Here is a 25,732-nt window from a genome sequence, read left to right as displayed (position 1 = left end):
CAATAAACTGACTCCCTTACACCACACGTTCTTCTACTGCAAGGAATTAAGGATCTCAACAAGAAACGTGTTCTTTTAGATAGCAGCATATATACCTCCATAGGTAGCAGTAATCTAGAAGGACAAGCGGCGTCCAATTCCTCGCGCCCAGCTTCACAAAAGTAAATGACACTGCCATTAGCTCCTACCGCTCAGAGTACGGCCGATACCGCACCTCCAGAATAAGCACACTGCTGTTGCGCGATTGCGTCTTCTTCACCAGAACCAGCTTCCCTTTACTATCCCCCACGCCATCCAGCATTTCCATCAGCTCGGCTGCATCGAACCAACGTCCATTAGCCAACTGCATCAGTGAAAGATCGCGCACCCGCGCCATCGTTTCCTCTTGCAGACCTACGGTCCCGGGTTCCGGGAGTAGGTTGGTGCACAGAATAAGCGTCGCCGAGGTGTTCTCGCAGAGCACGTCCATGTGCACCCGCAGATCAGTGATAAACTGCGCGGCGAGGGATTCTGACGGCACGGCAGGGGAAGGCAGGGGCGGGTGCAGAATGTAGACGGTTGCATCGCGGACCTCCTGCTGCGCGCCTGGGGCTCGTTTTTGAATCGCGACTCGGGGATGGGGCTGAGAAGCCGGTATGCCGTGACTGCTCATCTGGACAACAAAACGAAATGCCGGGTAGAGATAGGCAAGGGTCGTAGCTATTTCGGCCGAAGTCGCTCCTACCTGAATTTACCACTGTTAGTCGGGGCTCGGGAGGGGCTCGGGACCGATGAGACAGACTCACTTCGACTACCGATGAATTATTCTCTAGTTGGAGCGAATCCAGGCACGTCAGAACGTCACCGACGCTATCGCCCACTTCACCCGTCCCGTAGCGGAGGTAAGCCGGCCATTGGCGTTGAAGTTTCGGACGCCGCTGAAACTCGCTGCCAAAAGGTGTGGGCGTGTCAAAGGCGACGTTGTAAGCACTCTTGTGAGACAGCCGAGAGTTTCCGAAGCGTTGAGTGGCTGCCGTCATCCCGAACGCCGCGGGCGCCGCCGTGTCTGCCAGGAACATGGCGGCGTCGAGATAGGACGGCTGGGCGACGAAGGGTGCCGACAAGGCGCTGTGGGCGACGTAGCCGGGCTCCGGCTCGCAGAGGAACTCGGCCGTCGCCATCATCCGCACCACCCGGCCCAGGTGCGCTTCGGGGACGCCTGCCAAGTCGGAAACGTCCTTGAGAGATACGCTGCCGCTGAGGGGGATGCACGCGAGCACCTGGAATTCTCCCAGCCATTGCAAGCAAGCTAGCAGCTGAGTCTGCGCCCACCACGTCAGTTCAGTTTCGATGTTCTCGAGTGGAAGCATACCTGGCTGGCAAGCTGGCCGAGGAAGTCTGTTGGCTCGGCAAGCAGCTTCTGGATGTTGAATATGCTGGCGAGAATGGACCGCCGCACATCGCCCGGAGTTTCCGAAGAGACAAGCGAGTGTTCGGGACTCTGCTGGTGTGTATCGAGAGGCTTTTTACCGCGGCGGCGAGCTCGTCGGTGCAAGCCTCGAGCTGCGCTATGCTGGCCATATTGCGTTCAGTCATGTTGCTCTTTGTCACTAGTTTGTTGGAGGCTGAGGGCGAATAAGAGATGGATGTAAGACGGGAATAAAAGCGTCGGCTTCTTCAATTCCGACGCTAAACCGGCTGGGGCGCATCTAAGTCGGAATGCGAGCGGAAGGTCTACCTACGTGGCTTATCATCTCAGTAGGGAAGGTTACGCGTCGCCAGATTAGCAGGATTATTTTTAGTAGTACAAAAAGTTTCTTACTGAATGAGAAGCTAGAGCTAGAAAAGATATCTGGTTTGATTGATAATAATGCCAGGTCTTGCTTTTTAGTGAGAAAGTGCTTACGTGGTGTGCTCTTTCGCTCCGGGTATTCAAATGGTGATGACATTGCATTGGATCAAATCGTGACAACTAAAACTCGATTTACTTTCGTGACACTGCGAAAAATGCAAACACAGTTCGGTCCAGTTTGTACGTACATGCCCTGGCTGAGCAGAAGCTGAACCGGGCATCCTTCATTCTGAACCCCTTATTCAGGTACGCGCCAGAACACTGTACCGTTCCCATTCGTGTACGTCTCATTATAGACCACAACGTCTCTCGGACCCGTACGACAAGTTTCAACTTGACCGGAATGAACCGGGTTGCATGTGAAGTCGTTTTCGGCCACGGAAAAGCGACCGAATCTTTCCCGATGCCACTTTAAGCTATGGTGGACAAATCTGTTAGCAAAATATTTTAAAGTATGCAAGGGCGACACGTACCCCTCTTCCGCAGGCACGGAATCGTCGAACGAATGAGAGAGCTCAACGTCGAAGATGTGCGGCCTGGTATAGGTCGAGATGTACCAGTTCCAGGCCGGTTTGTCGCAGGCGACCTGGACGTTCGAGTCAGTTGTCAAGTCCATAATGTCGTGTCTGCATGTTACGGTACGTACGAATTCTTGCGGCCAGCCAGACACATCCGTGTACCAAAACTTCGAGCAAGTAGCGATATCACTCTCGGTCTCGGTGGATGGATCATACGCCCTGACTTCAATATCCACACTCGCTGGCGGCCTCGGGGCAGTGGTAACGAAGGTGTTGGTTACTTTAAGGTATTCCTGTGCAAGGACGCCGGAGGACGCAAAGATGGCGCAGGCGCTGAGGATTTTGCCGGAACGCATCTTGGAAGACTGTTGTAAAGAGAAGTAAAGAGTAGAGAAGGCTGTGGTGTTTGTTTGTCTACTTACACACCTGCACCGCACACTTTTATAACTGAATATGGTCTCCCCACCAGTTCCTGGATTTGACATGAATTCTATTTTAACATGAGATGGCTAAGCAGATACGAAAATACTAGCTCCACAAGTACGCGAAGGATTCCAAGGAGTAAGCACACCTATTTCCAAGTTTCGTTAGCGCTTATGTGATACCTGTGCAAGTCTAGTTTTACGCTTTTATCACATGGATAATACGGACGTCGTCTAGGATAAACAGCCGTACAACCGGCAAATCAGCCGACATCTCAATACTGTGGCGTCATCAGCACTCGTCGTAGACTGTTTATGGATCATCCATCTCATCATGCAATAAAACTCCAGCAAAAAGCTAAGGTTAAAAGAGCTTACAGCGGGTAAGTAGACCAATAGCAATTATCGGTAATTGCTTCCTTTCGCTCGAGGCGGCTACTCAGTGCTTCGGATGGATTACCAGTTTCAGGCCGGTGAGAAATAATTACTTAGTGGATTGTTTCTGCATCTTCATGTCGAGTTAATGCAAATCGTAAGTTAGCAACAGAATACAGACGTGCAAGATAGCATTTACAAAAAGCAATAATTTCTCTTAGTTCTAGCTGCTTTACGCTCTAAATAAGCTTCCTTCATCCATTTTCTCTTGTCGTATCGCGAGTAAAAACATGGAAGGAATAATCTGATGCTGGTTTACTGAGACCTTATACCGCCGTCCTTCCAGACCTGGCTTTCTCGGTCTCTGTATCAGCATATCCATGCAACTTAGCTAATACTGGTACGTAGGTCGTTGGCATCAAATCGTTATTTGCGTGAGGGCGCGAAGCTCTGGCAGCGCAGCTGCTGGTGTAAGTCGCAGCGAACACAGCACTACCAAATCCTCTAACAATGCGATGGATATATACACAAACAAAGGCTACTAAGCTAATTGGCTTTCAATTTTTCGTATAGTATACGAAGCTTCTTCTATTCCCCAAACAAATAACAGAACTAAAACGAGTGAAAGAGCTGTACAAAGCCGCAAAAAACCACACACAGCCAGTAACCAAACCTCCATAGCGCACGCTACCTCCTACTCCTCCACCTCCACTACCAATCCACCCTATTTGCAAATACAGTCGTTATCCTCGCAAGCCGCCTTTTTAACCACGTTCTCATCGCACCACAAAGCCTTATGATCGGTGCCCTTGCCCCTGCAGCCGCAGTATTTCTGGCAAGCACCCGCGAGCTCGTTCTGCGTTTTGCAACTGATGCTACTTTTGGATTCAGTCGTCAAGTCTAGATGAGGCGAAATGACTTGTTAGCAACCTTTCCCTGGGAATAATGGTGGTAGGGGTTGGAAGTACCTTGGCGCTTCTCCGCGTTGATGCCTTCAGGGGCCGCAATGGCTGTGAAAGCCAGAAGAGCGGTGGCGAGGGCGGCGGGCTTGAAGAGCATGTTGGTTATTGTGATTCGGGGAATAGAGATGATTTGTGTGTGTGTTGTTTTGATGCGGTTGTTGTTCTGGTTGTGGCTTGTTGATGGAGACTTGTAGAGAAGACGGTTGTTGCTTTTATACCTTTTGCATAGCTGAAATTCGTATTCCATCCGTATAATCCTACCCTATAGTGAACCATTACTTTTACTAAAATTAACGTTTCCATTCGTTTTGCCCCAGAATACCTACATCTTAGAATTAGCAACACAGTTAATATGTCATCGCTTAGCTTACACCGCTCCCCAGCACTAACAATTCTTACTTCAGCCTTATCTAATATCCACGCGGAGATAACTATTCAAGTTAAGATGGACTTACAGTAGAAATACAACTAGTTGGATAAGGACAGGGGAACCTGTTTCCAAGATATTTTATTATTTCCCAATTCAAAAGTCGTCTTGTCCTATCGTGTAGAAGAACGTAAGAGGCTAGTACCGCTACCATTCTAGGGTTCAGCTCCGCAACCTTAGTCATGCGCAGCTCTACACAGCCCCGCACGGTAGTCACAGTTATAACGAATGCTAAATCCTCACCTATCATGTTTGGTTATTGGGTACGTTTCCCGTTCCGGAATCAGACAGGACCGCACAGGCACTCCGGCCCCACAACGCCCCGTAAATTCGCCCAGCACGCCTTAGCCGTTGTAGATCAAGCCTGTTTTAGAATCTGCAGGATCCGATGAGCGTTAGGTACCTTTCATTACGACGCGAACCTAGAGAGAGATGCCTGAGGAGAGTTGAATATAATGGGACGATTTTTGGGTTGCAGAATGTCCCGTCGATGAGAAGAAAACTCAACATTCTCCGTTCTGGAAGCCAGTCTATCTTAAACTGTGCCAAGCAAGCTCCAAGAAAGTGTGCTTTTGCCACAATCGATAAGGCAAACACACGTGCATCGCAGCAATTATGTGCGCCGGGTCGGTGTTGTGGGGTACGAAAATTGTCCCGAAGTCGGTCACTGCGCTACGACTGTCGACACTCAACCAACTAATATTGCTTTTCGGAGCAACCCTATAATACTGACTTCGCGCAGATGGAGTTATCTGACAGTTTGGTGAGAGAGTGAAGGCATGGAAGGAAGACGGCAGCATCGATGCTGCGTTTGACTTTGAAGACATCGCCGATAACTTCCGAAAGTGATACCTACAAAAATATCAGGCTTGCGACTATGATTCCACGCCACTCAATCACCTTCGTACACATAGTGTGGTGCTTCCTGTGGATACACGTAGTTACTGGACATCGGTTATTTTTAGACACGTAGGTGGGGTAATGCGACGACCTTCACAAACACTCTACTATCTTCACTCACTTTCACAAACTCAACTCAACAAAAATTTCCCGACTCATCATGTCAGAATTCGACGTGGCTGGTAATGTGTTTGGTGTCATCAGCCTCGGCATCCAAGTTTCTGCTGGCTTGTTCAACTTCATTCAGGTTGCCAGAGGCGCGCCAAGAGACCTTGAGACAGCTCATAATGACATCCTGGCTTTGTGCGCCATTTTGTAAGTTGTACATCGAGAAGGCATCCATTCAGTGCTGGAATCTTCTTACATGTTCTTTATCAAAGGGAGCAACTCAGAGATATTCTCATTTCCGGTGGTAGTCGACTTAATTCATATTTGATCGAGAAGGCACTCGCCAACTGTAGCAACATTTTCGGAACTGTACAAAATGAGGTTGGAAAACCAAACAAAAATCTACAGCTTAGAGGTTCTACAGCCGGAAAAATCATGTTGTCTTTAAAAGAGAGTACAGGCTATTTCTACAAGGAAAGCAACATTTTGAAACTCCGAATGGACATACAAAACTCAAAGCTTACATTTCTTCTCGCACTCAACCTGGCTCAGCTGCAACGAATGGGTCCAGAGCCAGCTACACTAGAATTGCTAGACAGGAAAAGTCAAGAGCGCATACAATTAATAACATCGATCATGCGGCTGAATGAACAAATTGACTTGACGGGAAATAATGTATTTCCAGGAAGCTCCGGTCCACGCAACACCCAAGCACAGCAACTAAGATCTCCAGGTAGATATGCTTAAGAGGTGTTATTAAATAGAAGTTTTATTTACTAATTCGTTATTGGGGCTGGCAGACCATTTGAGCACGGCTCTTGTCAAAACGGACCACAAAGAGGTCCCATCCTCACATGTCGCCAAGCCCTTCAAAACACACGTCTCTGCTCCATATACTGGGGAAAGTGCTAGGGAAGATAGTCAGGTTGCGAGCGTAAGGATAATCTCTACGGAAGGAACTTCCACCAAGCAGAGCACCCGGAGATACGTGAAGCCAGGTGAATTCCACCGAGGCGTCGACAACTGGCTTTCGGATATTACGGAAAGCAGCACCACTTCGGTTTTACAGCCTTACGCACAGCAAAGATGCTTGGAAGCTTGGATGATGGATGTAAACGTAGACACTGATCCACCAGATATCCGCTGCAGTATCCACCCGGTTGAGCTTCAGCAAGAGGAGATCTTGGAATATATGAAGCTACAAAAGGAACTTAATGCGGCTGGTACACTTGAGTTTCTTTCCAACCTCAACAATGTCCAACGTCCGATTCTACTACGGCATCTTCAATCGGTTGGCGGCGAACTGGTCATGGCCAATTTTTGCGATGACGGGCAAGCTTTCAACTTTGGAGCACTGACTCTGCAAACATTGATGTGGATTACAGAGAAACAAAAACACGTAAGTCAAGACACAGCGGTCATAACAAAGCTGATTTGTTACTAAATACCATAGTATGGGAGTGGTTTTAGTACCGCTGCACCTAAATCCACAATCAACGCTATAGGCCACCGAAACCTAACATTGGAGCGTACCTGCCATCTTAGAGCTATGAAAACTTGGATACGACGAAGAATGCATCGTACGCCTAAAGCTGTACAACAAAGAACCGACACCGCCACCGAAAACTCATCCGCAGCCTCCGGAACACTAAGGAGACGAGAATCAATTATAAATTCTACCAAAGAAGGTACAGCTGATACAGGTGCGCCGGGTACATCTTTTGGTGCGAGCCACAACCAATCAGGAAAGTTAAAGAGACGGGAACCGCTCGACGTTTCTACCGAGGAAAATACGGACGGTTCAAGAACGCCGGATGACGCCCATGCAAGGGACGAATCCAGTCTTTTGCAGACCGATCCCATTGAGGAAATCGAGATTGACAAGAAGGAGGCGGAGGAGATCATTCAAAGGCTTATGGCAAAATGGATTGAGGATTAGGTAGTTGAGCGCGATAGGTTTTCACGAAAACAGCTTCTGAATCTCGGCCCGTTTTCACCCACCTAACTTCTTCCGTGGCGCTGGCCCACCCTTCAGTGGACTTTTCCTTTGAGGCGGCCTCCCATAAACCCCACCCTGATCCTCCGCGTTGATCATCAGCTCCTCAAAGCCTAAACTCGCGACATCCAGCGCCTGTAGCACGTGTTGTGCCGCATCAAACGTGATTCGCAGAACATCGACCTTGGTTTCTTCTCTTCCATCGCGTTGCACTTGAACTAATAACGCCGTTTCGCCCTCCGCCGATCGCGCGTCCAACACAGCAAAGAAACCCGCGCCACCAACATATTCGGCTATCTGTGTGGGAGATTGGTCATTGAATGGCGATGTGAAAGGCTGGGTTGGTGTGCGAGAAGGGTGCGTTGGCGCAGAGTTCGGGCTGTTGGCGGGGCTAGTTAACACGACCAGGCAGGGCTCGGTGTTCGGAACAAGGGCTTCCGAGCCGTTAAGCGCGCGAGTGAGGAATGCATCTACCACCTGATTTGTTAGTTCTAGGTGTAAGTGAGGGTTAAGGGAGCATACAGTACTGGGCAGGTCCGCGGTGCAGACGACCGGAAACAGATGGTTGACAGACATTGTTGTGAAAGTGAAAGAGCAAGTAACGTGGGGGTGAGAAGGAAAAGAAGGGTTTGGATACAAATTTAGCTGTTCGACCCCGCTAACGTCAGCTAATATGCCCCGTATCTTGCATTATTAGTCCCATAGGGTCCAAATGGCGCTGTGGGGATGTAAGAAAGACTGCTACGGTAAATGTTATTTAATAGGCGAAAGCGCAGCCTAATGGATATATCCCTAGTATAACTTTCCTAAAGTAACTAGTTACTATACTAGCTTTACGTAAACGGATCTGAAAGAAATCCAGTAGGGCTGTATAGTAGTGTCGTAGTAGAAGAGACGGTAAAGGGCTTTCAAAGTCGGTTTTACGGGGTCATTACATACTTTTTAATGACGCAATCCAGGCTTTATATCAGTCATATGTGCATTACTGCCCAGTAGTTTCTAGATATATGGTACGGATTCGTAGCTGTGCAGCAGCGGACACGTCATAATACATGCGAACACGAGAAGTTCAATACCCGAAATTGCCGCCTATGCCGGTGCTGTAGTTTGGCATAAGATCTCTGCATGGATGACACAAGCCTCTGACTCCATTCTCCATCCGCATCCTACAGAACAGTCGAACACGGGGGATACATTCTTCTCTACTTTAACGAGACATGTTGTCTGATTTCTCGCCACCGACACTCTGTACTGCCTGCCAATCCATCTTTGCTGATTATTCCATCGACTCGTTGAAGTACTGGTTTAAAGGAGGAATCTTCCATTATAACTCTGACTATGACAGTTGGCGGAGGCACCATCCCCCCGAAGACAGCTATCGAGAAGCAGTTACCCAAGGCTGCTGGATATGCACCAAGATCGTTGATCATCAAAAAAAAGAAAACAAATCGGAGGAGCAACTGTTCAACCCAAATTCTTACGACATAATACGAACGGAAAAAAACAATTTTAAACTGATGTTCGACGGCCACAAACCCAGCTTCCTCATTGAAAACATTGAATCGTGGACTCCCTGTTTTGAGCTTGCCTGTAGTTCTAAATCGGAACTATGGACTGGCAATGATCATGCTATTACTCTCGCGCAACACTGGTTAGAAAAATGCATGAAGGAGCATCGCTGCTGCGAGCGAACTCTTGACCCAGAGTGGTACCCAACTCGACTACTGGACGTTGCTGATGAGCCGATAAAGCTCATAATTACCAAAGACGAGCCTGTGATTGCAGGACCTTATGCTACTTTGAGCCATTGTTGGGGAACCCAAGAATTCCCTGTACTCAGCACCAACTCCTTATCTGATTTCCTGGCTGGAACACCGTCGGAAAAACTACCTCGTAGTTTTCGAGAGACTATTACAACTATCCGCGCTCTTGGAATACGCTATCTCTGGATTGACAGCTATTGCATCCTACAGGGAGTTGACAAAGCCGCCCAAGATGACTGGATCCAGGAAGCTGGCCAGATGCAGGAGGTATATTCTAATAGTTGCTTGAACATTGGGTCGGCGCATGCGAGCAGTCCATATGGCGGGCTTTTCCACCATAGAAAACTGCACAACGAAGATTCCATGTTCATTACATGGCGGCCAATGGGAACATCCGTTGTGAGTCGTTACGTTATGGCAAAGGATAATATTGTAGACGAACTACATCATCGCGTGATCCGCAAAGCATCTAAGGTCCTAAGCGAGAGTACGCTGCTAAATCGAGGCTGGGTTACTCAAGAAATGATCTTGAGTCCGAGGATGCTGTCCTTCACAGACAAAAAGATTCTTTGGTATTGTGGGGAGATGGCCATTTGTGAAGATTTTCCCGGACAAGGACCTTGCTCCGTTCAAGAGGCGGCAAAACTCCTACCTTTCTGGTCGCTCCCGAACAGTACTCAGATACCACCCGAAAAGAGTTACAAGGAATCTAGGACCCGCAGCGATTTGGGCCACCGGAAAACAATCGACCTCAAAGATGAATGGTTCCACATACTGAACACTTATACCCGAGCAAAACTGAGTTATCCGGATAAAGACATCTTCAAAGCAATTGAAGGTATTGGGATGCGTATATCTAGGCTCGCACGTAATATCTATGCGCACGGTATTCTTGGTGGAACGCTTCCTTACGCCTTGGTATGGTCATCTGAAGCCAAAGTCACCTCTCGAGGCTCCCAACATCGAGCACCAACATGGCATTGGGCGTATCAAGAGCATCACCCAGACGGAATATACCATACCAGATACCACGGATGTAAGCATATACCGTTGGCATACCCCTTTTTGTCCGACGATTGTCAACAGCTTGCTCCAGAGGGGAGCCCCAAGGATTTCTGGCCATACATTGTCTGTATTGGACGGCTCTTAATGCTGCAATTGGGAGGGTGCGGAGAATTATACGGATTTAAAAACTACTATTTTGTCTATTATCCGGATCCTACTCATGAAATCACATTTCGGATCTTTGTCAAAGAAGGCACCGGCGAGCTTGACCTTAGTCCTAGGACGCAGTATGCCTTTTTACCACTGACCAGGGACAACGAATATAGTGAAGACTATATTAAGGGGATAATATTGCGTCAAACGGGAAACGGACTGTATAAGCGCGTGGGGTCCAGTAGCGAAGCTGATCCCAATTCTCAGATCCAGAAACGCATTGCAAAGACGAAACCACAAATTCTCGTCATTGAATAACCCCGCTCTCTTTACCATCACTTTGTTCTATCCACAGTATAAAAAAGTATTTCCATTTAATATCACTCATATCACTGAGCCAAATATTATATCAATTCCGCAACACCGGCGTCAACAACGGCAGATTCAGGTTCCAGAAGCCGCGCGGCACTTTGTGGGTGCTTTCTTACCAGAAGGTAGTTCCAATAGACTACTAGTACTGCATCCAACGCCTCCCGGCGCCAACAGTTCTTACGAACATGTATACCTCTTAAGTATAGTGAGGAAGGACAGTCACCAAATTTCGCTTGACGGAGACAGCGTTGATGACATCGGAAGAGAGTGGACGCAGTTGCCGTAGAGATGCGAGCACGGGCGCAGTGCGGGGTAAGCGGGGTAGATACATAAACACGCCAAGACATTAGCGACAGAAGCATCGAATCTCCACAGCATTTTCATCTCTACACTAACAACTACCTTCCTACGGCGACAATTACCACAGCCCGTCCATTTCCACGCCCGCCATCACGCTCTCTCTACGCTAAACAAACACCTCGTCGCACCTCACCCGCCCAAAGTCCTCGCCCAGCTCCTCGCGCCCCGGCTCCAGCTCCCCGGGTCCTAGCAACGAGATCTTCTCCTTCTCGCGCCCGAAGCGATACCGCTCGAGGAAGCACGCCGAGCCGTCCTTTGCGTCCGCGACGAAGATCTGCTTGCAGTGCAGGTTCCCGACGTTGGCTTCGAAAGCCTCTGCTCGCTGCGCGTTAGCACCGCACATAATGGCACAACGACGCAACTCCACCACCACAACCGCCACACGCGCCCAGCGAGGGATTATCGCACGGTAGCGCGTCGCATAGTATCGCCAGCGGATAGGTACCTCTGACCTTTGCGCCCGCGCGCCCCGTTCCGTTTCCCACGTCCACGAAGTCGCAGTGCGCAAACGCCGTGAAGCCGCGCGCAAACTCCCGCGCTTCCTCCTCTGTAAAGCTGTCTCCGCTGGCGGCCGCCAAAGATGCGAGGTCCGCCCACACACGCACGTATATTTTGCAGCCGGGTTGGAGGGCGTGCATGGCGTTGACGAGGACGGTGGCGGCGAGGAGCCCGCCGTAGAACTTCTTCGGGGCGTCGGTAGCACGGATCTGTGGGGCTGGGAGTTAGTGTCTACGTACAAATGAGGAAGAGGTTGGTGTGGGTACCGGGACGCTGTTGCCGTCGATGAGAACGAGGGCAAAGGGATCCTTGTCCTGGGTGGGTGTTAGGAGATAAGTGGGAGGGACTGGTTGCCGGTCGAGGACACTTGCTATTATATCCAGCAGCTTGTTCTCTGCCACGAGTTTGGCGTTGGCATCCTGCAGGCCCAGGACCCGGGCTTCGAGGGACTCCTTGCTCGCTCTCAGAGAGACGTACTCCTCCAGCAGGCTCTGCCTCTCGGTCTCAACGGCTTCCTTTGCCGCTTTCAGCTGGTCGAATTCCGTCCGGAGAGCGGCCTTTTCCGATTCCAACGATGCGATGGAGTCCATGAAGGCGGAGCGCTGGGCTCCGAGATACCCGCCGACTTCCGTGTAGGCGTCCTATTCAGATCGTCAGATGACAACCGTCCCCGCGAATCCAACGCATACATACCTCGAGCGCCTCTCTCAGCTTGCACAGCTGGGGCAGCTCCGCAACCGCGTTTTCTGCCATGGCGTCTCGCTTGCACAGCAGATCCAGAGCAGCAGCCCGACATGGCGACGAGGACACCGCCGCTTTTCTACACCCCGCACACCCAGGCCTCAAACGTGGCAGCCGTCCATGCCAGCCAGAGCGCGCGCACAGCGGCGACCAGGAAGCGTTTTGCTCGCGCGCGCTGATTGGCCGAGCCCCGCGCCTAACCGCCTCATCCTCGTGGCTGGTTGTCGCTGGATTCGCGACGGCAGTGACGGGATCCCGGCGTACGGGTTCTTAACGAAGCTGCATCTGGATGCGCAGACCGGTGAGGTGGCTGGATGCGCCTGGGGTGCGATTGGATCGCCTCGTCTCTTGCCTCGTGAGACGTGGTGCGGAGCGTTTGGGGTGGTCGTGTCGCCGTGACGTGCCGGATGCGAGATGCGACGTTTGTCTGCTCGAGCTGGTTTTGCTTTTGATTGTTTGAGCTCGGATGGGAGCCGGGTTGTGTCAATGTCGGACTGGCGGCTGCATCCTTGCCCGTCTTACCATCCGTCGATCGCCTGGGGATCGATTGGTTGGCGAAAACGAGCTGCTGCAGCTGAGGGCTGTCGCGCACGACACATCATCGCGTCGTCAACTGATGGGTACGCGACAGCATCAACGCGGCGAATGCACGCTGTCGCAAGCTCGACTTGGATGCATAGGCAAAAGCATGGGGTTTAGAGCAAAAAGGTAAAATTGAGAAGATGGCGCATTCTTCAATCCCGACCCTTCCTCCCACTATATAAACATAAACCCCAAACGCCGTCAGTCCCCACGCCCTCGCCCAAATCATTCAAGCTCAATCTCAGCACGCCGCACCACTCAATCCGGCTCCGGCAACGCAAGCCTCGAGCCCCAATCCTGTGCACGAATTAGCACACCACACTTACAACCCCTCCATCCCCCAAGCAGTGAGTCAATCAAGCAGATAGGCAAGCACTCACACCCACAGCGCAGCAAACCGCCAGCCCGAGCCCCTTCTCCTCCAGCCGCCGACACCGCGCGTCTAGCTCGTCCTCCCGCTCCGCGAGCCGGTCGATCCGCTCCGCCAGGCTGTCGCCCTCTTTGCGTAGGCTGCGGTTGTCCCGCTCGAGCGTTTTCTGCTCGTCGGTTAGGAGGGCGAGCTTGTTGCGCAGATGGTTGAGGCGCGGCGTTAGTGTGTCGGTGGTGGTGGTGGTGAGGCGGTGTTTGTCTTCTGTCAAGACGCGCTTGTCCTCGGCCAGATGGGCGCAGTCGGAGCGCAGGTGGGTGGCGTGGTCGTTGAGGCGCGTGATTTCGAGACGGAGCGTTGTGCGCGAGGTGAGCAGGGCGGAGTGCTCGGAGGTGAGGGTGGTGTTGCACGCCTGGAGGGCGGCGTTTTCGGACGTGAGCGAGGCTTTGGAGGCGCTGAGGATGGAGACCTGGCCCTGCAGGTCTGTGACGCGCTCGTCGAGGCCGTCTTTGATGCTGAGGGTGGCTTTGATGTCGTGGTCCATGTCCTGTGCATGTGTATGTTAGAGGGGTTTGGTTGGGACTTGGGTGGGCGTGCGAGCGGGTGTATGTACGTCGAGTCTGTCCCGGAGCCTGGACATGTCGAAGAAGTCCATGGGGCGGTCTTGGATGAGCAGCTCTTTGGTGCTAGACATGGTGTGGTGTCTTTGGTGAGGATGGAGGATGAGGATAAAGGATGAAGCTGCTGCTTGTTAAATACTACCATGTAGCCGCGAGAGGGGGCGGCACAGCGACACAGTACGCGTCCCGCTGAGGATCGATATATCTACGCCTGCAGTTTCCGCGAGCTGGTCGTGTCTGTCATTGGTTGTGTCCCCGGTGCGGCTCAGCGCGCAACACCTGCATACGCGCCCCGAGCCGAAGCGAGGCGGGGTGGCGCCGGCGGGAGATGCTCGGACAAGAGGGAGTTTCGAATTGCATCATCGTCAATCGCAGCCGCCAACTTTCGATCTGTTTCACCGCAACAGTGGAAACAAAATGGCTGCTGGCACTCCATCTCCCCGCCTTTGTCCACATCCACACCCACACCCCGCCAGCTAGCAGCGTCCAAGGGTGTCTTGGTCCTGCTCTTCTCCGCCATGCCTCACACCTCACGACCCCGCTCGCCCGTCGACACCGTCCAGCACGACTACGACGGCGGCGAGGCCCTTACGCGCCGCACGTCCGCCCTCGAAGAAGCTCCCAGCCTCGCGCCGCCCGCCGGCTTCCCTGGCATCTCGGCCCCGCGCCGCCGCAGCATCGCCTCGCACGCCAGCGACGACATTCCGCTCGAGCAGCTCGCGTCGCTGACCCGCAGCGCCTCGGCCATCAGCGGCCACCGCGAGGCCGTCAACAACGCCCACGAGCTGCACGACAACGTCCACGACCTGCCTGCCATCCAGCGCCCTAGGCCCGCGAAGCCCGGAAATTTCAACGCCATCCGCGAGGTGCCGTCGGAGTTTACCACGCCCTTGTCCACACGGCCGCCCTCGCCGGTTGGGGGAGATACTGCTGCCGGAGCCGGTGCGGAGGCGTCGTTGGAACGCGAGCAGGAGCATGGCATTGCGCAGCACTACCCGGACGTGGGCACGCTGAGGTCGTGGCGTGGGGCGCTCATTCTCGTCGTCACCTGCGGCGCGCAGCTTATGGACAACGTCTTCATGACGGGCGTCAACATTGCCCTGCCGGCGATCCAGCGCGACCTCGACGTCGAGAGCATTGATCTGCAGTGGCTGCTGTCGGCCTACACGCTGACGTTCGGTGGGTTCTTGCTGCTGAGCGGCGTGCTGGCTGATCGATTTGGGAGGAAGCTTATCTTCGCTGTGGGCATGGGCATGCTAAGCGTTTGGAGCTTAGCCAACGGCCTCGCCTCGAGCTTTATACAGCTCACGATCTTCCGCGCGATCCAGGGTATCGGGGCGGCCATGACCATCCCGTCGGCCGTGGGCATCATCAGCAACTACTTCATCGCCAAGGATCGTACACTCGCCCTGACCATCTTCGGTGCCTCTGGGGCTGTCGGTTTCTGCTTGGGCCTGATTTTCGGTGGCTTCCTTACCGCGTCGCTGGGCTGGCGCTATATTTTCTACATTGCTGTCGCCATCACGGCAATTGTCGGCATCATTGGGTGGTTTGTGCTCCCGAAGGATAGACTCGAGGGCAGCCACCGCCCGCAGCTCGACCTGTTGGGTGCTGGTCTCTCGACCACGGGCCTTATTCTGCTGAGCTTTGTGCTCTCGAGCGGCGGTGTCTACGGCTGGGGCAAGGCGTTTATTATTGCGCTGCTCGTTATCAGCGTCGCGCTGCTGGTCAGCTTCGCCTGGGTCGAGAGCAAGGTGTCGAATCCCGTCATGCCGCTCAGCCTCTGGAAGCTGCGCAACTTTCCTGCGTTGTGGATTGGCGGCTTCGGTGCGTGTTTTCTTTCTTTCGGTTTCATCTCGTAGAGCAGCAAGCAACGGCTAATACACTCGGCAGCAATGTACGCTGCCTACCAAACGGTTGTCTACTACACGACGCTCGCGGCGCAGGACGTCAACCACCTCAGCGCGGGCCAAACGGCGCTGCGCTTCCTCCCCATGGGGGCCACGGGCTTCACGACGGGCATCATCATGGCGCACACGCTGGGGCGCGTCGACCTGCGCGCGCTGCACCTCATCGGCATGGGGCTGTGCACGATTGCGCCGGTGCCGGCGGCGCTGATGCGGTCGGGCAGCGACATCAGCTTCTGGCCGCACGTGTTCCCGACGAGCGTGCTGGCCGTGGCGGGCACGACGGTGGCATACAACACCATCACGGTGTTCCTGCTCGAGTCGGTGCCGGTGAACGCGAAGAGCCTGTGCGGCGGCATGGTCAACACGGCGTTTCAGATCGGCAGCGGGGTTGGGCTGGCGCTGGCGAGCGCGGTGGTGCAGGCGGTCGATGGCAAGGCTGGCCCGGCGAGGCAGTATGGCACGGGGCTGTGGTGCTGCGTGGGGCTGGCGGGGGTGGGGCTGGTGTCGGGGCTTGGGGTGCGGAAGGTGAAGGGGTAGACAGTAGGTATGTAGGTACCTATGGTATGTAGTTTCTCTCTGTCTTTTCTGTCGACATGAAGATGTGGACGCGACTCGCGTAGGAATCGCGTAGGAATCGCGTTACTTACTAGCGTCATCGATCATTCGAGACGTCAGACCGTCAGACGTCGACTTCCATCGTCCATCGTGCCATCTTCCAATCCATCTCTACGGATCATGACGTCCTTCGCCGACCTCCCCGTCGAGCTCGTCGCTCACATTATCTCCTTCATTCCGCTCCCCGCCCACCTCGCCCAGGTGTCGCTTGTGTGCCGCCCGTTTGAAGAGGTGACGCAGCGCTTCCTCTACCACACGTTCGTCACGGCCGAGTACGCGCTGCACGACCGTCGATTCAGCCGCCGCATCCGCCCCTTCTTCTGCACAATTCTGCACCGCCCCGACCTCGCCCGCCATGTCAAGGCCGTTGCAATCGAATCATGGGCCACTGCGAGCGCCGACGACGCGCCTGTTCCCGACCACGCTCTGCCCCTCTACCACGATGCCGTCGCGCGCCTCGAGTGGGCCGATGCCGACCTGAAAGCCCAATGGACCAACCGGCTCGCCGAGAAGGAGCCTTGCCACCAGGACGCCGAAGTCGCGCTGCTGCTGGCCATGCTGCCGAACCTGCGCGAGCTCAGCCTCGAAGACGTGTGGGAGAAGCCGAAGCTGACCGTCGCCGTGCTCCGCGCCGCGGCCAATGCAAACGACACCACGCGCCCGCTGCAGCGGCTCGAGTACCTCTCGGCCGACTCGGACGACCCCAAGCACGGCTGGCTCGACTTCTCGTACTGCGACGTCTTCTTCGCCCTGCCGCGCGTCACGACGCTCGAGTGGGTGCGGCCCAACTGCGTGCAGCTGCCGCGCGGGCTGCTGCAGCCGCGCATGTCGAGCATCACGACGCTGCGGTTCCACGGGGCGCAGATGCGGGCGTCGAAGCTGGGGGAGCTGGTGCGCGCGTGCGGCGCGCTCAAGTCTTTCGCCTACACGTACGACTCGCTGGTCCCGGGCGACAACTTCCTGCCGCGCGACGCGGCCGAGGCGCTGCTGCAGTGGCACGGCGGCACGCTGGAGCACCTGGCGCTCGACCTCAACGAGGACGCGCAGAAGGGCCTCTGGCAGCACGCCGCGCCCGAGCGCCTGTACCTCGGCGCCCTGACGGGCTTTGCGCGCCTCGCGACGCTGCGCTGCGGCCAGCAGACGCTGCTGGGCCTGCTGCACGCGCCGTACACGGGCTTCGGGCTCGGGCGCGGCCGCGTCGCCGCGCCCAGCGAGGTGCGCGCCGTCCCGGACATGCCGCCGCTACCGGATCTACTACCACAGTCACTACGAGCACTCGAGCTACGCTACTGCGACATGCGCTGCGTGCCCGACGTGACGCTGCTGGTTGGCAAGGCGGAGAACGGGCTGGGGTTCTCGGCGCTGCGGGAAGTGGCGGTCTTGTGCGCTGAGGAGTCGACGAGGAGGAAGGGCGTGCCGCAGATGGCGGTGCTGGAGGAGCTGGAGAAGCTGGCGGAGGGCGGAGGCGGGTCGGTGAGGCTCGATGTCCGCTATGAGGGCAGGGCGGAGCGCGAGAAGAGGAGGTTTCCTGTCGACAGCGTCAATGTGTGGCGGGGCAGCAGGGTCAGGTATCCGCGGTGGGAGCGGCGCGGGGTGTGAGGGTGTGTGGGCAGCCGAGGTCTGCGCCACTGTGTCGTATTCCAAAGGACAGCGAAAGAACGGGAGGACAGTGGAAGCATGGAGACGCCAGTACGCCAGGCCGGGAGGGAAGCGACAAGACAAACGGACGACGCAAAAAGCGTTCCCAACGGCCTCTTTTCGTAGAGCAAAACGCGCCCCAGGAGCTTACGCACCCACTCGGGGCCCTGGCCGTCGATCCCCTCCCCGCTAGCACTTACTGCGGAGGCGGAGGCGGAGGCGCGCGTTACAGCGGGCAGGGAAGGACGGCGGCCAATGGCACGCACGCCGTCTCGTTGCTCCGGCGGCCGCTGTCTGGTGCCGCACTGCTGATCGTTGCCCTCGCGGCGCGGAGTACGGGCGTCGGCTCGGGGCCGAGCTATACCTACTGTGCGTTCACTGCGTGTGCGTGCCGGACGTCATTGCCGTGGGTAGGGCGTGCGTGGTAGAGAGCGCGCTGCCGGGTGAGGGGACGGGGTTGTGCGTGAGGTGGTTTCAGGCTTGATGGGTTCGGCTCGGGGGAAGAGGGACGTGGGTGCGTGGTAGGTTGGTGGGTAGGTAGGTTGGTATATAAGGCTGGGTGGGTGGAGGTGGTGGAGAGGCGTGTTACCCTTTCGTTTTTATTAAGTCGACTGGACTCACGCCGTGCATAGGTACATACACACACGGGACCTGGATTCGTCTATCACATCATTTCAAACCACCAACATCCACCGTCTATCGCACACGCAGACGCACAAACAATGGCGCTCCTCAGCCTGCTCCCCTCCGACGCCACCAGCACGGCACAAGCGCTCCTCTACGCCCTGACAACGCTCCTCAGCCTCACGCTCCTGCACGCGCTCCTACGCGCCCTCACATCCCCGCACGTCCGCATCCCCGGCCCGCCCCTCGCGCGCCTCACCAAGCTCTGGTACCTTTGCCAAATCCAGCGCGCGGATTTCCACGGCACGAACATCGCGCTGCACGCGCGGCACGGGCCGGTCGTGCGCGTCGCGCCGCGCTGGTTCAGCCTCGACGACCCGGGCGCTGTGCGTGCCGTGTATGGGCATGGCACGAGGTTTGTTAAGGGCAGCTGGTATGTCGCTAGTGGTGACCCGGATGCGTGCGTGGAGGATATCTTCTCCGGTAGGGATGTTGGTGTGCATGCGGCGAATAGGAGGAAGGTTGCTGGGCTGTATGCTATGAGTATGCTGGTGCGGATGGAGGGGGCGGTGGATGCGACGGTCGCGGTGATGGAGGCGCGGTTGGGGGAGATGGCGGGGTGAGTTTTTCTGGCATTGTGTTTGTTTTGGGTGGGAGCGAGACGGGCTTCGGAGGGCGTTGGCTGATGTGTCGTGTGCGTTGGTGGTGGTGTAGCAGCCAGGAGCCGGTTGATCTGCAGCACTGGATGCAGTGCTATGCCTTTGACACGATCGGGCTGATCACGGTATGTACGCTGCACCCAGCACCCAGCACCACACATGGCCCGCATAATCCCCCCCCCCAACTAATATCCCTACAGCTAAATAAGCGCTTCGGCATGCTCGACGCCGGCAAAGACCCGCTGAACCTGATCGCGGTTACCCGCGGCCTGTTCGAGTACGCCGGCCCCGTGGGCGTCTACGCCGGGCTGCACGCGCCGCTGCTGCGCCTCCTGAAGCGCTTCTTCTCGCACGGCAGGTTTCTGATCACCGACTTTAGCGAGGAGCAGATTCGGGTGAGAAGGGGGGAGATGGCTGCGAAGGCGGCGGCGAAGACGGCGTCGAAGTCGGGGTCGGAGGTTCAGGAAAAGGAAGAGGAGGGAGGGGAGGTGGATGGGGAGGAAAAGGAAGACTTCCTGGCCAAGATCCTGGCGCTGCATGATGCGGACCCGGCGCGCTTCACGTGGGACGACGTCATTAATACTATTAACGCGAACGTCGCGGCCGGCAGCGACACGACGAGCATCAGCTTGACGGGCGTGCTGGGGGGTTTGGCGGGGAACCAGGACGCCATGGCGCGGGTACGCCTTCTTCCCTCTCTTTTCACTCCCATCACCCACACACACAAAGAAGCCCGTTTCCATCTTTCGTCAACCCATCATTTTATCCCATCATTTTATCCCATTATTTTATCCTTTTTTTTTATCTTATGTAATGTTTTATTTTCTTCTCTCAAGCACCCAAGTACAAGTCAGGTTCGGTCTACTGGTCGGAATCGGCGGTGGTATCCCCGAGCTGGGTGCCGATATCCGCCTCGGCGACGTTGCTGTCAGTCAGCCGACTGGAAGCAGTGGTGGTGTCGTCCAGTATGACCTTCAAAAAGTGAAGAAGGGAGAGGAGGTCGAACGAAAAGACTTCCTTAATAAGCCGCCTAAGGTTCTGCTTTCAGCACTATCGAATATTCAGGCAAAGCATAGGCGCAAGAAATTCAGAGTGCCAGCGATTCTAAGGGAGATAGAGACGCGAAATCCTGAAATGTTCACATCTCAGCCCGGCGAGCCCGGGTACAACTATCAGGGTTTCGAAAACGATAAGTTATTCGATCCATCGTACGAACACACCTATGGCAAGGATTGCAGTGATTGCGATCTAAAGAAGATCCTAAAACGCGACCCACGACCCGTCCCCGAGAACCCCAAGGTTCACTACGGCACTATAGCTTCCGGGAACACACTCGTGAAGGGTGCTACTGCTAGAACAGAGCTCATTCGGCATATTCCAGGTGGATGCATCTGCTATAAGATAGAAGCCGCTGGTCTAATGAACAACTTCCCCTGCCTTGTTATCAGGGGAATAAGCGACTATGCGGACTCGCATAAAAACGATCGATGGCAGCCATACGCCGCTGCAACAGCAGCTGCATTCGCAAAAGAATTGCTTGGATATGTCCCAGCAGGGCAACTGGAGGCGATGCCAAAGGCTGTGGATGTGATCAAAGATAGTTAGTTGTTGCAATGAATGGGGTTTCAATTGATAGCAATGAGTGGCATGATCTTGTTAGGAGCCCGGTAGGCGGAGTCCTCTTATACCCTATGCTAAATGACTAAGCCACATAAAAAGCAATATAAACTGCGTACACTTCAACATTAGTCCAACTTCTACCTGTCAAGGGATCTGTTATTTACTTTTCTAAAGTTGTAGTGATTGTGGACAGTATACAGTCAATCACGAAAGAGAACAAAAGCAGCATCGATAAGCTAAAGCTAGATCGTCAACAACAAGAGATTAATCAGTGGCTTTCGGCTCCCGAGCCCTCAACCAACTACAATAGAGCTTTGAAGCAACGACACGCTAGGTCAGGTCTCTAGTTCCTTGACGGCAAAGCTTTCACGAACTGGAAAACACAACCAAACTCGTTCCTCTGGCTCTACGGTATCCCTGGGTGCGGGAAGACAATCCTAAGTTCCGCTATCATTAAGAACCTAAGCAAAAGCGAGGCTTATTCCTAGAGCTTGCTGTATTTCTACTTCGATTTCACCGATACTGGCAAACAGTCGTGGGAAAACGCAATTTGCTCGCTTATCCACCAGCTATACTATAAAAATAAAAACGCCCAAAGGTCTCTAGATTTACTATATTCTACTTACGAGAACGGACGCCGGCAGCTAAGCCCCGATTCGCTCTATACGACTTTCTAAAACATGGTTTAGTAAGCTGATGAAGTCTGGATCGTCCTCGATGCCCTAGACGAATACTAGAAGGGATCTTAAACCAAAGAGCTACTGCCGTGGATACAAAAGCTTCTGAAAGGTTTGCAGTAGACGAACGTCTATCTTCTTGTAACGAGTCGACCTGAAAAGGAGATCAACTCGGCTTTAAGAAAATAGGCTTATGATTATGATACTATCCCGATAGGAGGTGATTCGGTAGCGGATGATATACATACATACATCCACGCCAAAGTTAAAGAGGGAGAACGCTTAAACAGATAACATTCACGACTAGATGTTCAAGAAGAAATTGAGACTACTCTTAGAAAGAAAGCAAATGGAATATACTATTCCCTCCTCCTTACCTTTTAGTGGGCGAATACTAAAATAATATAGGTTCAGATGGGCCGCACTGAAGCTCCAAAGTCTAGAAGATTGCATTGATTACGAGGCGCTGAAATATGCGCTCGAATCACTGCCACAGACACTAGACGAGACGTACGACAGGATCATGGCTAACATCCCTCCTCAAAGGAAAGCCAAGGCTATAAGAATTCTACAATTCCTAGCTTATTCAGAACGGCCAATGAGGATTAAGAAGCTTGTCGATGCAATCGCAGTAACACCTAGAGAAAGTCCGCGGTTTGATCCTAAGAACAGTATCCCAAATCCCGAGGAGGTTGCAGTTTACTACTCTAGTTTTGTAACTCTTATAAAGAGGACGCAGAGCGTGATTAAAGATTAACAAGTGACTAAGCTACAGCTTACACACTTCTCAGTCAAAGAGTATCTGACATCAGAACGGCTCGAAAAAGATACTGCTAAGGACTTTAAAGAAACAGCCGCTAGAGGTTCAATCGCGGAAGTATGCCTAGCATATATATTAAACTTAAAGTCAACCCTTTTAACAAAACAGATAATGAAATCCTTCCCGCTGGCACAGTATTCTGCGCGATATTGGACGAGTCATACCGTCGTATCCGAAGGAAAAAGCGATACAGTCCGCACTCTTGTTTCAGAGTTTGTTTTATACAAAAACTCTTATACAACATGCTATAAAATGTACGACCTAGAGCGTAGCTGGCCGGAGCCTAATGATCGAGTACAAACTACACCTATTCTATACTATACATCACGAGAAGGCATAGAATGTGCAGTATAGACGTTACTTAACAAAAGTACCGACGTCAACGCGCAGGGCGGCCGATACGGCAATACTCTCTACACTACTTCTTCTAAGGGCTACGAAAAGATCGTTCAGATGCTACTCGACAAGGGTGCCGACGTTAACGCGCAGGGCGGCGAGTACGGCAACGCTCTCCAGGCTGCTTCTTCCGAGGGCCACGAGAAGATCGTTTAGATACTTCAGAATATAGCCGGGAACTTAGTAGAGAAGATAGGCCGGGTAGTAGTAATCGAGAAAGCCGCTAAGCGTTCCTCATCCTAGGTAGATTGATTGATGATTGATTAATTCGTTTTACGTCTATATGCAGTTGGAAACTATAACGGACGGTCCATTTAGGACTGGCTAGGGGGTTTAAATACAAGATAAAAGCGAGGTAGTGCGAGGGATGGTTGGATCTAGGCCGAGGTGATAAAAACGAAGGAAAGAAAAGGGTTTTTAGAGAAGATAAAATAGTAAGGAGTGGATCGGAATTGTAGGTGTTTTACTCCCCCTCGGGAAGGTCGTTAAGGCGCTATTTCCGCGTAGCTATCCTCGTTTTTTTAAGGAATTCTAGCGTAGCTAGGATTCCTGGTCCGGTAAGTACCTCTTGAAAACTAGGGTTATTTGTCTCGAGGGTGTCCTTTAGAGCTCTCCTAGGAGAGTTATAGAGAGGACACCTTAGGAGGAGATGTCTAGGGGTTTGTTTGGCGGGTCCACACGTGCAGAGATCTGTCTCGGAGTGAGAAAATCTATATAAATAGGACTTAAAGTATCCGTGTCCTATTTTTAATTGGTAAAGAGCAGACTGTATCTCTCTCTCGTACAAGAGAGGTTTAAGTCTCTGCTTTATCGTCCAATTAAACGTGTTGATATAGGAGGAGGAGGAGGCTTTACTCGCTTCTTTTATATCATCCCAGGTAGAAATTAGTAGAGATAATAGGGAAATCGTAGCCAAGAAGCCGAAGGTAGCTAACGTTAGTTCGCTAAATACGTAAGGAGGAGTGGAGGCGGGTTCATCTAAAGGAGTTAGGGACCATAAGAACGAGGAAAATTAGTAGGTTTTCGACGGTTTAGATCGAGAAAGTGCGTAGTTTTAGCTCACTTAAAGCCTTTTCTTTCTGTGAAGCTGGCGCGAGGAATTAGACGCCGCTGTTCCTTCTAGATTATTGCTACCCATAGAGGTATATATGCTGCTATTTAAAAGAACATGTTTTCTCTTTAAGGTCCTTATTTCCTTGCAGTGGGTAAATGAGTGGTGCAGGGGTAAGGCTGTTGTATAACAACTAAATAGTAAGGCTGAAAATACGTGTTATCGGAGTGATCCTGGCTGACACTTTCTATTATAGAGTAGAGCTTATTCTAAACTATTATGGGCCGCAAGGGAAAGCAACCCGCAGGGTCAAGAAGACCTTATAGGAAGAAGGCCTACACGGGTCTAGAGACCCTAAGGACCTAACGGCCACACGGATCCAAAGTCCACAAGGCATTAGCCGCCGCACGGACAGGCTAACGCGTGCAATCAAGGCCCGCACGGGAACTCAACCCGCCGGGACTCGGACAACAACTAGAAGCTAAGTCAGCCAGGGAGCCCGCAGGCGATTTAGGACCACAAGGGCAAATGTCGCCTACAGAAATTATTAGAGTGCGCATTATAGACAACATAGTACTATATTCTAGCAGATTCCATATAGCAACCAGGGTACCCACCCTGCAGGCATAAATAGCTCCTAGGTAGCTATACCTTCTCAATCAGACTCGATCAGACTCGATTCCATTTTCAATAGAAATCCCGCAGTACGGCGAGGAAGGCAGGGCCAGCAGAGCAGGGCAAGAGTAATAGACTTATCGCATCCGCTCTAAGAAAGAGAAGATAGTTGTCGGGTTGCAGGAAGCCAGTTGTCAGAAAAGTAGCACAGATCACGTACGCCCCACACGTCGCCCTCCGTAGCTCGGGCTAAACCAGGTAACTATCGCCCTCACGAGGCTGGGCGACGGACAGCAACACCAGATTGCTAGATTTTCCTACATATATATAGACCACGCTCTCTAGCAGTAGATAGGACCTTCATGGTCAACTCAAAGTATCAATCGTATCATAAGATTAATGGTAACACGCCTACGCCCGATCCTTCGCGTAACTTATCTCTCAATTCTCTTACACTTCTTATCCTCTAGGTAAGCCATCCCCTCAGCCAGCATTGTCCTCTATACTAACGGATCCCAGGATTCCATAGACAGGACAGGACTAGGGTATATAGGTTATTAGGGGGCTATAAGATCTTCGAAGGGTGCTAAAGCCTAGGTACCGCTGTAGAAGTATACGACGCAGAAGTTATCGCAATAGAAGCAGCGATACGGGCTGCGGCCCGTTCTACCAACACGCGTTTAGCGACCAATATCTTTGTGCTTCTCGATAATTAGGAGGTAGCATAGAGAGCGCTAAAGGGTAAACCGATAGACTCCAGCCAAGGAAGCATCCTTAGGATCCGGCAACTTACGACGTTATAAAGATAAAGGAGACGCGCCCTTCATATACACCCAGGAGAGATAGTAGTACGCTAGGTACCCGGGCACTAAGAGATTCCAGGCAACGAGGAAGTAGACCTCCTCGCGAAACAGGGCGCCGCAGCTCTAGCCCCGCCAAATATCCTATTAATAATCGCAAAATCCAGAGCGCTCGTAAGATAGACTGTGCGAGAACTATTCTAAAGATAGTAGGACGAACACGCTCCTAAATCCTACCAGGACCTAGAGATCCCTCTAGCAAAAGGAGCACCTCCGGAACTCCTCCTACCGAGAAAAATACTCGGCC

The 25,732-nt window shown here is 53.0% G+C and overlaps 12 protein-coding genes across 12 annotated transcripts; 6 read left to right on the top strand and 6 right to left on the bottom strand.

Annotated features, from left to right (window-relative positions):
- Window positions 1-3: 3 nt before the first annotated feature.
- Window positions 4-1,575, bottom strand: K452DRAFT_353386 (uncharacterized protein; the record flags this gene model as incomplete). The annotated part of the gene is made up of 4 exons (XM_033545826.1): window positions 4-724; window positions 786-1,301; window positions 1,352-1,480; window positions 1,510-1,575. The coding sequence occupies 4 exons, from the start codon at window positions 1,573-1,575 to the stop codon at window positions 185-187; spliced, it is 1,251 nt and encodes a 416-aa protein (XP_033393444.1). The 3' UTR covers window positions 4-184.
- Window positions 1,576-1,917: 342 nt separating this feature from the next.
- Window positions 1,918-2,752, bottom strand: K452DRAFT_321591 (uncharacterized protein). Its single transcript, XM_033544410.1, has 3 exons — window positions 2,478-2,752; window positions 2,305-2,417; window positions 1,918-2,247 (listed from the first exon to the last, which is right to left on the bottom strand). Exons 1-3 carry the CDS (start codon window positions 2,703-2,705, stop codon window positions 2,070-2,072), a joined length of 519 nt encoding a protein of 172 aa, XP_033393443.1. The 5' UTR covers window positions 2,706-2,752; the 3' UTR covers window positions 1,918-2,069.
- Window positions 2,753-3,705: 953 nt separating this feature from the next.
- Window positions 3,706-4,262, bottom strand: K452DRAFT_321590 (uncharacterized protein). Its single transcript, XM_033544409.1, has 2 exons — window positions 4,115-4,262; window positions 3,706-4,046 (listed from the first exon to the last, which is right to left on the bottom strand). Exons 1-2 carry the CDS (start codon window positions 4,203-4,205, stop codon window positions 3,871-3,873), a joined length of 267 nt encoding a protein of 88 aa, XP_033393442.1. The 5' UTR covers window positions 4,206-4,262; the 3' UTR covers window positions 3,706-3,870.
- Window positions 4,263-5,595: 1,333 nt separating this feature from the next.
- On the top strand, window positions 5,596-7,482 carry K452DRAFT_301699 (uncharacterized protein; the record flags this gene model as incomplete). Its single annotated transcript, XM_033542489.1, has 2 exons — window positions 5,596-5,750; window positions 7,374-7,482. 2 exons carry the CDS (start codon window positions 5,596-5,598, stop codon window positions 7,480-7,482), a joined length of 264 nt encoding a protein of 87 aa, XP_033393441.1.
- A 54-nt stretch (window positions 7,483-7,536) lies between these two features.
- K452DRAFT_339826 (uncharacterized protein) lies at window positions 7,537-8,115 on the bottom strand (the record flags this gene model as incomplete). Its single annotated transcript, XM_033545324.1, has 2 exons — window positions 7,537-8,016; window positions 8,062-8,115. The coding sequence occupies 2 exons, from the start codon at window positions 8,113-8,115 to the stop codon at window positions 7,537-7,539; spliced, it is 534 nt and encodes a 177-aa protein (XP_033393440.1).
- A 1,055-nt stretch (window positions 8,116-9,170) lies between these two features.
- Window positions 9,171-9,635, top strand: K452DRAFT_205258 (uncharacterized protein; the record flags this gene model as incomplete). The annotated part of the gene is made up of 1 exon (XM_033536094.1): window positions 9,171-9,635. A coding segment is annotated over one exon (465 nt), but the record flags the coding sequence as incomplete, so codon positions are not given.
- Window positions 9,636-11,357: 1,722 nt separating this feature from the next.
- On the bottom strand, window positions 11,358-12,644 carry K452DRAFT_97896 (uncharacterized protein). The gene is made up of 3 exons (XM_033547387.1): window positions 12,384-12,644; window positions 11,957-12,331; window positions 11,358-11,899 (listed from the first exon to the last, which is right to left on the bottom strand). Exons 1-3 carry the CDS (start codon window positions 12,441-12,443, stop codon window positions 11,522-11,524), a joined length of 813 nt encoding a protein of 270 aa, XP_033393438.1. The 5' UTR covers window positions 12,444-12,644; the 3' UTR covers window positions 11,358-11,521.
- Window positions 12,645-13,140: 496 nt separating this feature from the next.
- Window positions 13,141-13,927, bottom strand: K452DRAFT_291322 (uncharacterized protein; the record flags this gene model as incomplete). Its single annotated transcript, XM_033541156.1, has 1 exon — window positions 13,141-13,927. One exon carries the CDS (start codon window positions 13,922-13,924, stop codon window positions 13,370-13,372), a length of 555 nt encoding a protein of 184 aa, XP_033393437.1. The 3' UTR covers window positions 13,141-13,369.
- Window positions 13,928-14,221: 294 nt separating this feature from the next.
- K452DRAFT_97773 (uncharacterized protein) lies at window positions 14,222-16,546 on the top strand. Its single transcript, XM_033547386.1, has 2 exons — window positions 14,222-15,827; window positions 15,894-16,546. The coding sequence occupies exons 1-2, from the start codon at window positions 14,519-14,521 to the stop codon at window positions 16,445-16,447; spliced, it is 1,863 nt and encodes a 620-aa protein (XP_033393436.1). The 5' UTR covers window positions 14,222-14,518; the 3' UTR covers window positions 16,448-16,546.
- Window positions 16,547-16,645: 99 nt separating this feature from the next.
- On the top strand, window positions 16,646-18,124 carry K452DRAFT_301695 (uncharacterized protein; the record flags this gene model as incomplete). The annotated part of the gene is made up of 1 exon (XM_033542488.1): window positions 16,646-18,124. The coding sequence occupies one exon, from the start codon at window positions 16,646-16,648 to the stop codon at window positions 18,122-18,124; it is 1,479 nt and encodes a 492-aa protein (XP_033393435.1).
- Window positions 18,125-18,773: 649 nt separating this feature from the next.
- On the top strand, window positions 18,774-19,663 carry K452DRAFT_291318 (uncharacterized protein). Its single transcript, XM_033541155.1, has one exon. The coding sequence runs from the start codon at window positions 18,886-18,888 to the stop codon at window positions 19,408-19,410; it is 525 nt and encodes a 174-aa protein (XP_033393434.1). The 5' UTR covers window positions 18,774-18,885; the 3' UTR covers window positions 19,411-19,663.
- A 596-nt stretch (window positions 19,664-20,259) lies between these two features.
- K452DRAFT_235303 (uncharacterized protein) lies at window positions 20,260-21,051 on the top strand (the record flags this gene model as incomplete). Its single annotated transcript, XM_033537423.1, has 1 exon — window positions 20,260-21,051. The coding sequence occupies one exon, from the start codon at window positions 20,260-20,262 to the stop codon at window positions 21,049-21,051; it is 792 nt and encodes a 263-aa protein (XP_033393433.1).
- Window positions 21,052-25,732: the final 4,681 nt, after the last annotated feature.

Source organism: Aplosporella prunicola, assembly GCF_010093885.1.
Source record: "Aplosporella prunicola CBS 121167 unplaced genomic scaffold K452scaffold_27, whole genome shotgun sequence".
NCBI lineage: Eukaryota > Fungi > Ascomycota > Dothideomycetes > Botryosphaeriales > Aplosporellaceae > Aplosporella > Aplosporella prunicola.
This window is presented reverse-complemented; position numbering and strand designations above follow the sequence as displayed.

What these genes read in the sequence shown, in the direction of transcription:
- K452DRAFT_321591 (XM_033544410.1), bottom strand. Translation starts at nt 2,705, where the DNA reads ATGCGTTCCGGCAAAATCCTCAGCGCCTGCGCCATCTTTGCGTCCTCC. An exon ending in CTGGCTGGCCGCAAGAATTC is followed by an intron (nt 2,418 to 2,477) that starts GTACGTACCGTA and finishes TCGAACGTCCAG; the next exon opens with GTCGCCTGCGACAAACCGGC. An exon ending in TCCGTGCCTGCGGAAGAGGG is followed by an intron (nt 2,248 to 2,304) that starts GTACGTGTCGCC and finishes TGTCCACCATAG; the next exon opens with CTTAAAGTGGCATCGGGAAA.
- K452DRAFT_321590 (XM_033544409.1), bottom strand. Translation starts at nt 4,205, where the DNA reads ATGCTCTTCAAGCCCGCCGCCCTCGCCACCGCTCTTCTGGCTTTCACA. An exon ending in CAACGCGGAGAAGCGCCAAG is followed by an intron (nt 4,047 to 4,114) that starts GTACTTCCAACC and finishes CGCCTCATCTAG; the next exon opens with ACTTGACGACTGAATCCAAA.
- K452DRAFT_97896 (XM_033547387.1), bottom strand. Translation starts at nt 12,443, where the DNA reads ATGGCAGAAAACGCGGTTGCGGAGCTGCCCCAGCTGTGCAAGCTGAGA. An exon ending in AGCTGAGAGAGGCGCTCGAG is followed by an intron (nt 12,332 to 12,383) that starts GTATGTATGCGT and finishes CGATCTGAATAG; the next exon opens with GACGCCTACACGGAAGTCGG. An exon ending in TCGACGGCAACAGCGTCCCG is followed by an intron (nt 11,900 to 11,956) that starts GTACCCACACCA and finishes CCAGCCCCACAG; the next exon opens with ATCCGTGCTACCGACGCCCC.
- K452DRAFT_97773 (XM_033547386.1), top strand. Translation starts at nt 14,519, where the DNA reads ATGCCTCACACCTCACGACCCCGCTCGCCCGTCGACACCGTCCAGCAC. An exon ending in GTTGTGGATTGGCGGCTTCG is followed by an intron (nt 15,828 to 15,893) that starts GTGCGTGTTTTC and finishes TACACTCGGCAG; the next exon opens with CAATGTACGCTGCCTACCAA.
- K452DRAFT_291318 (XM_033541155.1), top strand. Translation starts at nt 18,886, where the DNA reads ATGGCGCTCCTCAGCCTGCTCCCCTCCGACGCCACCAGCACGGCACAA.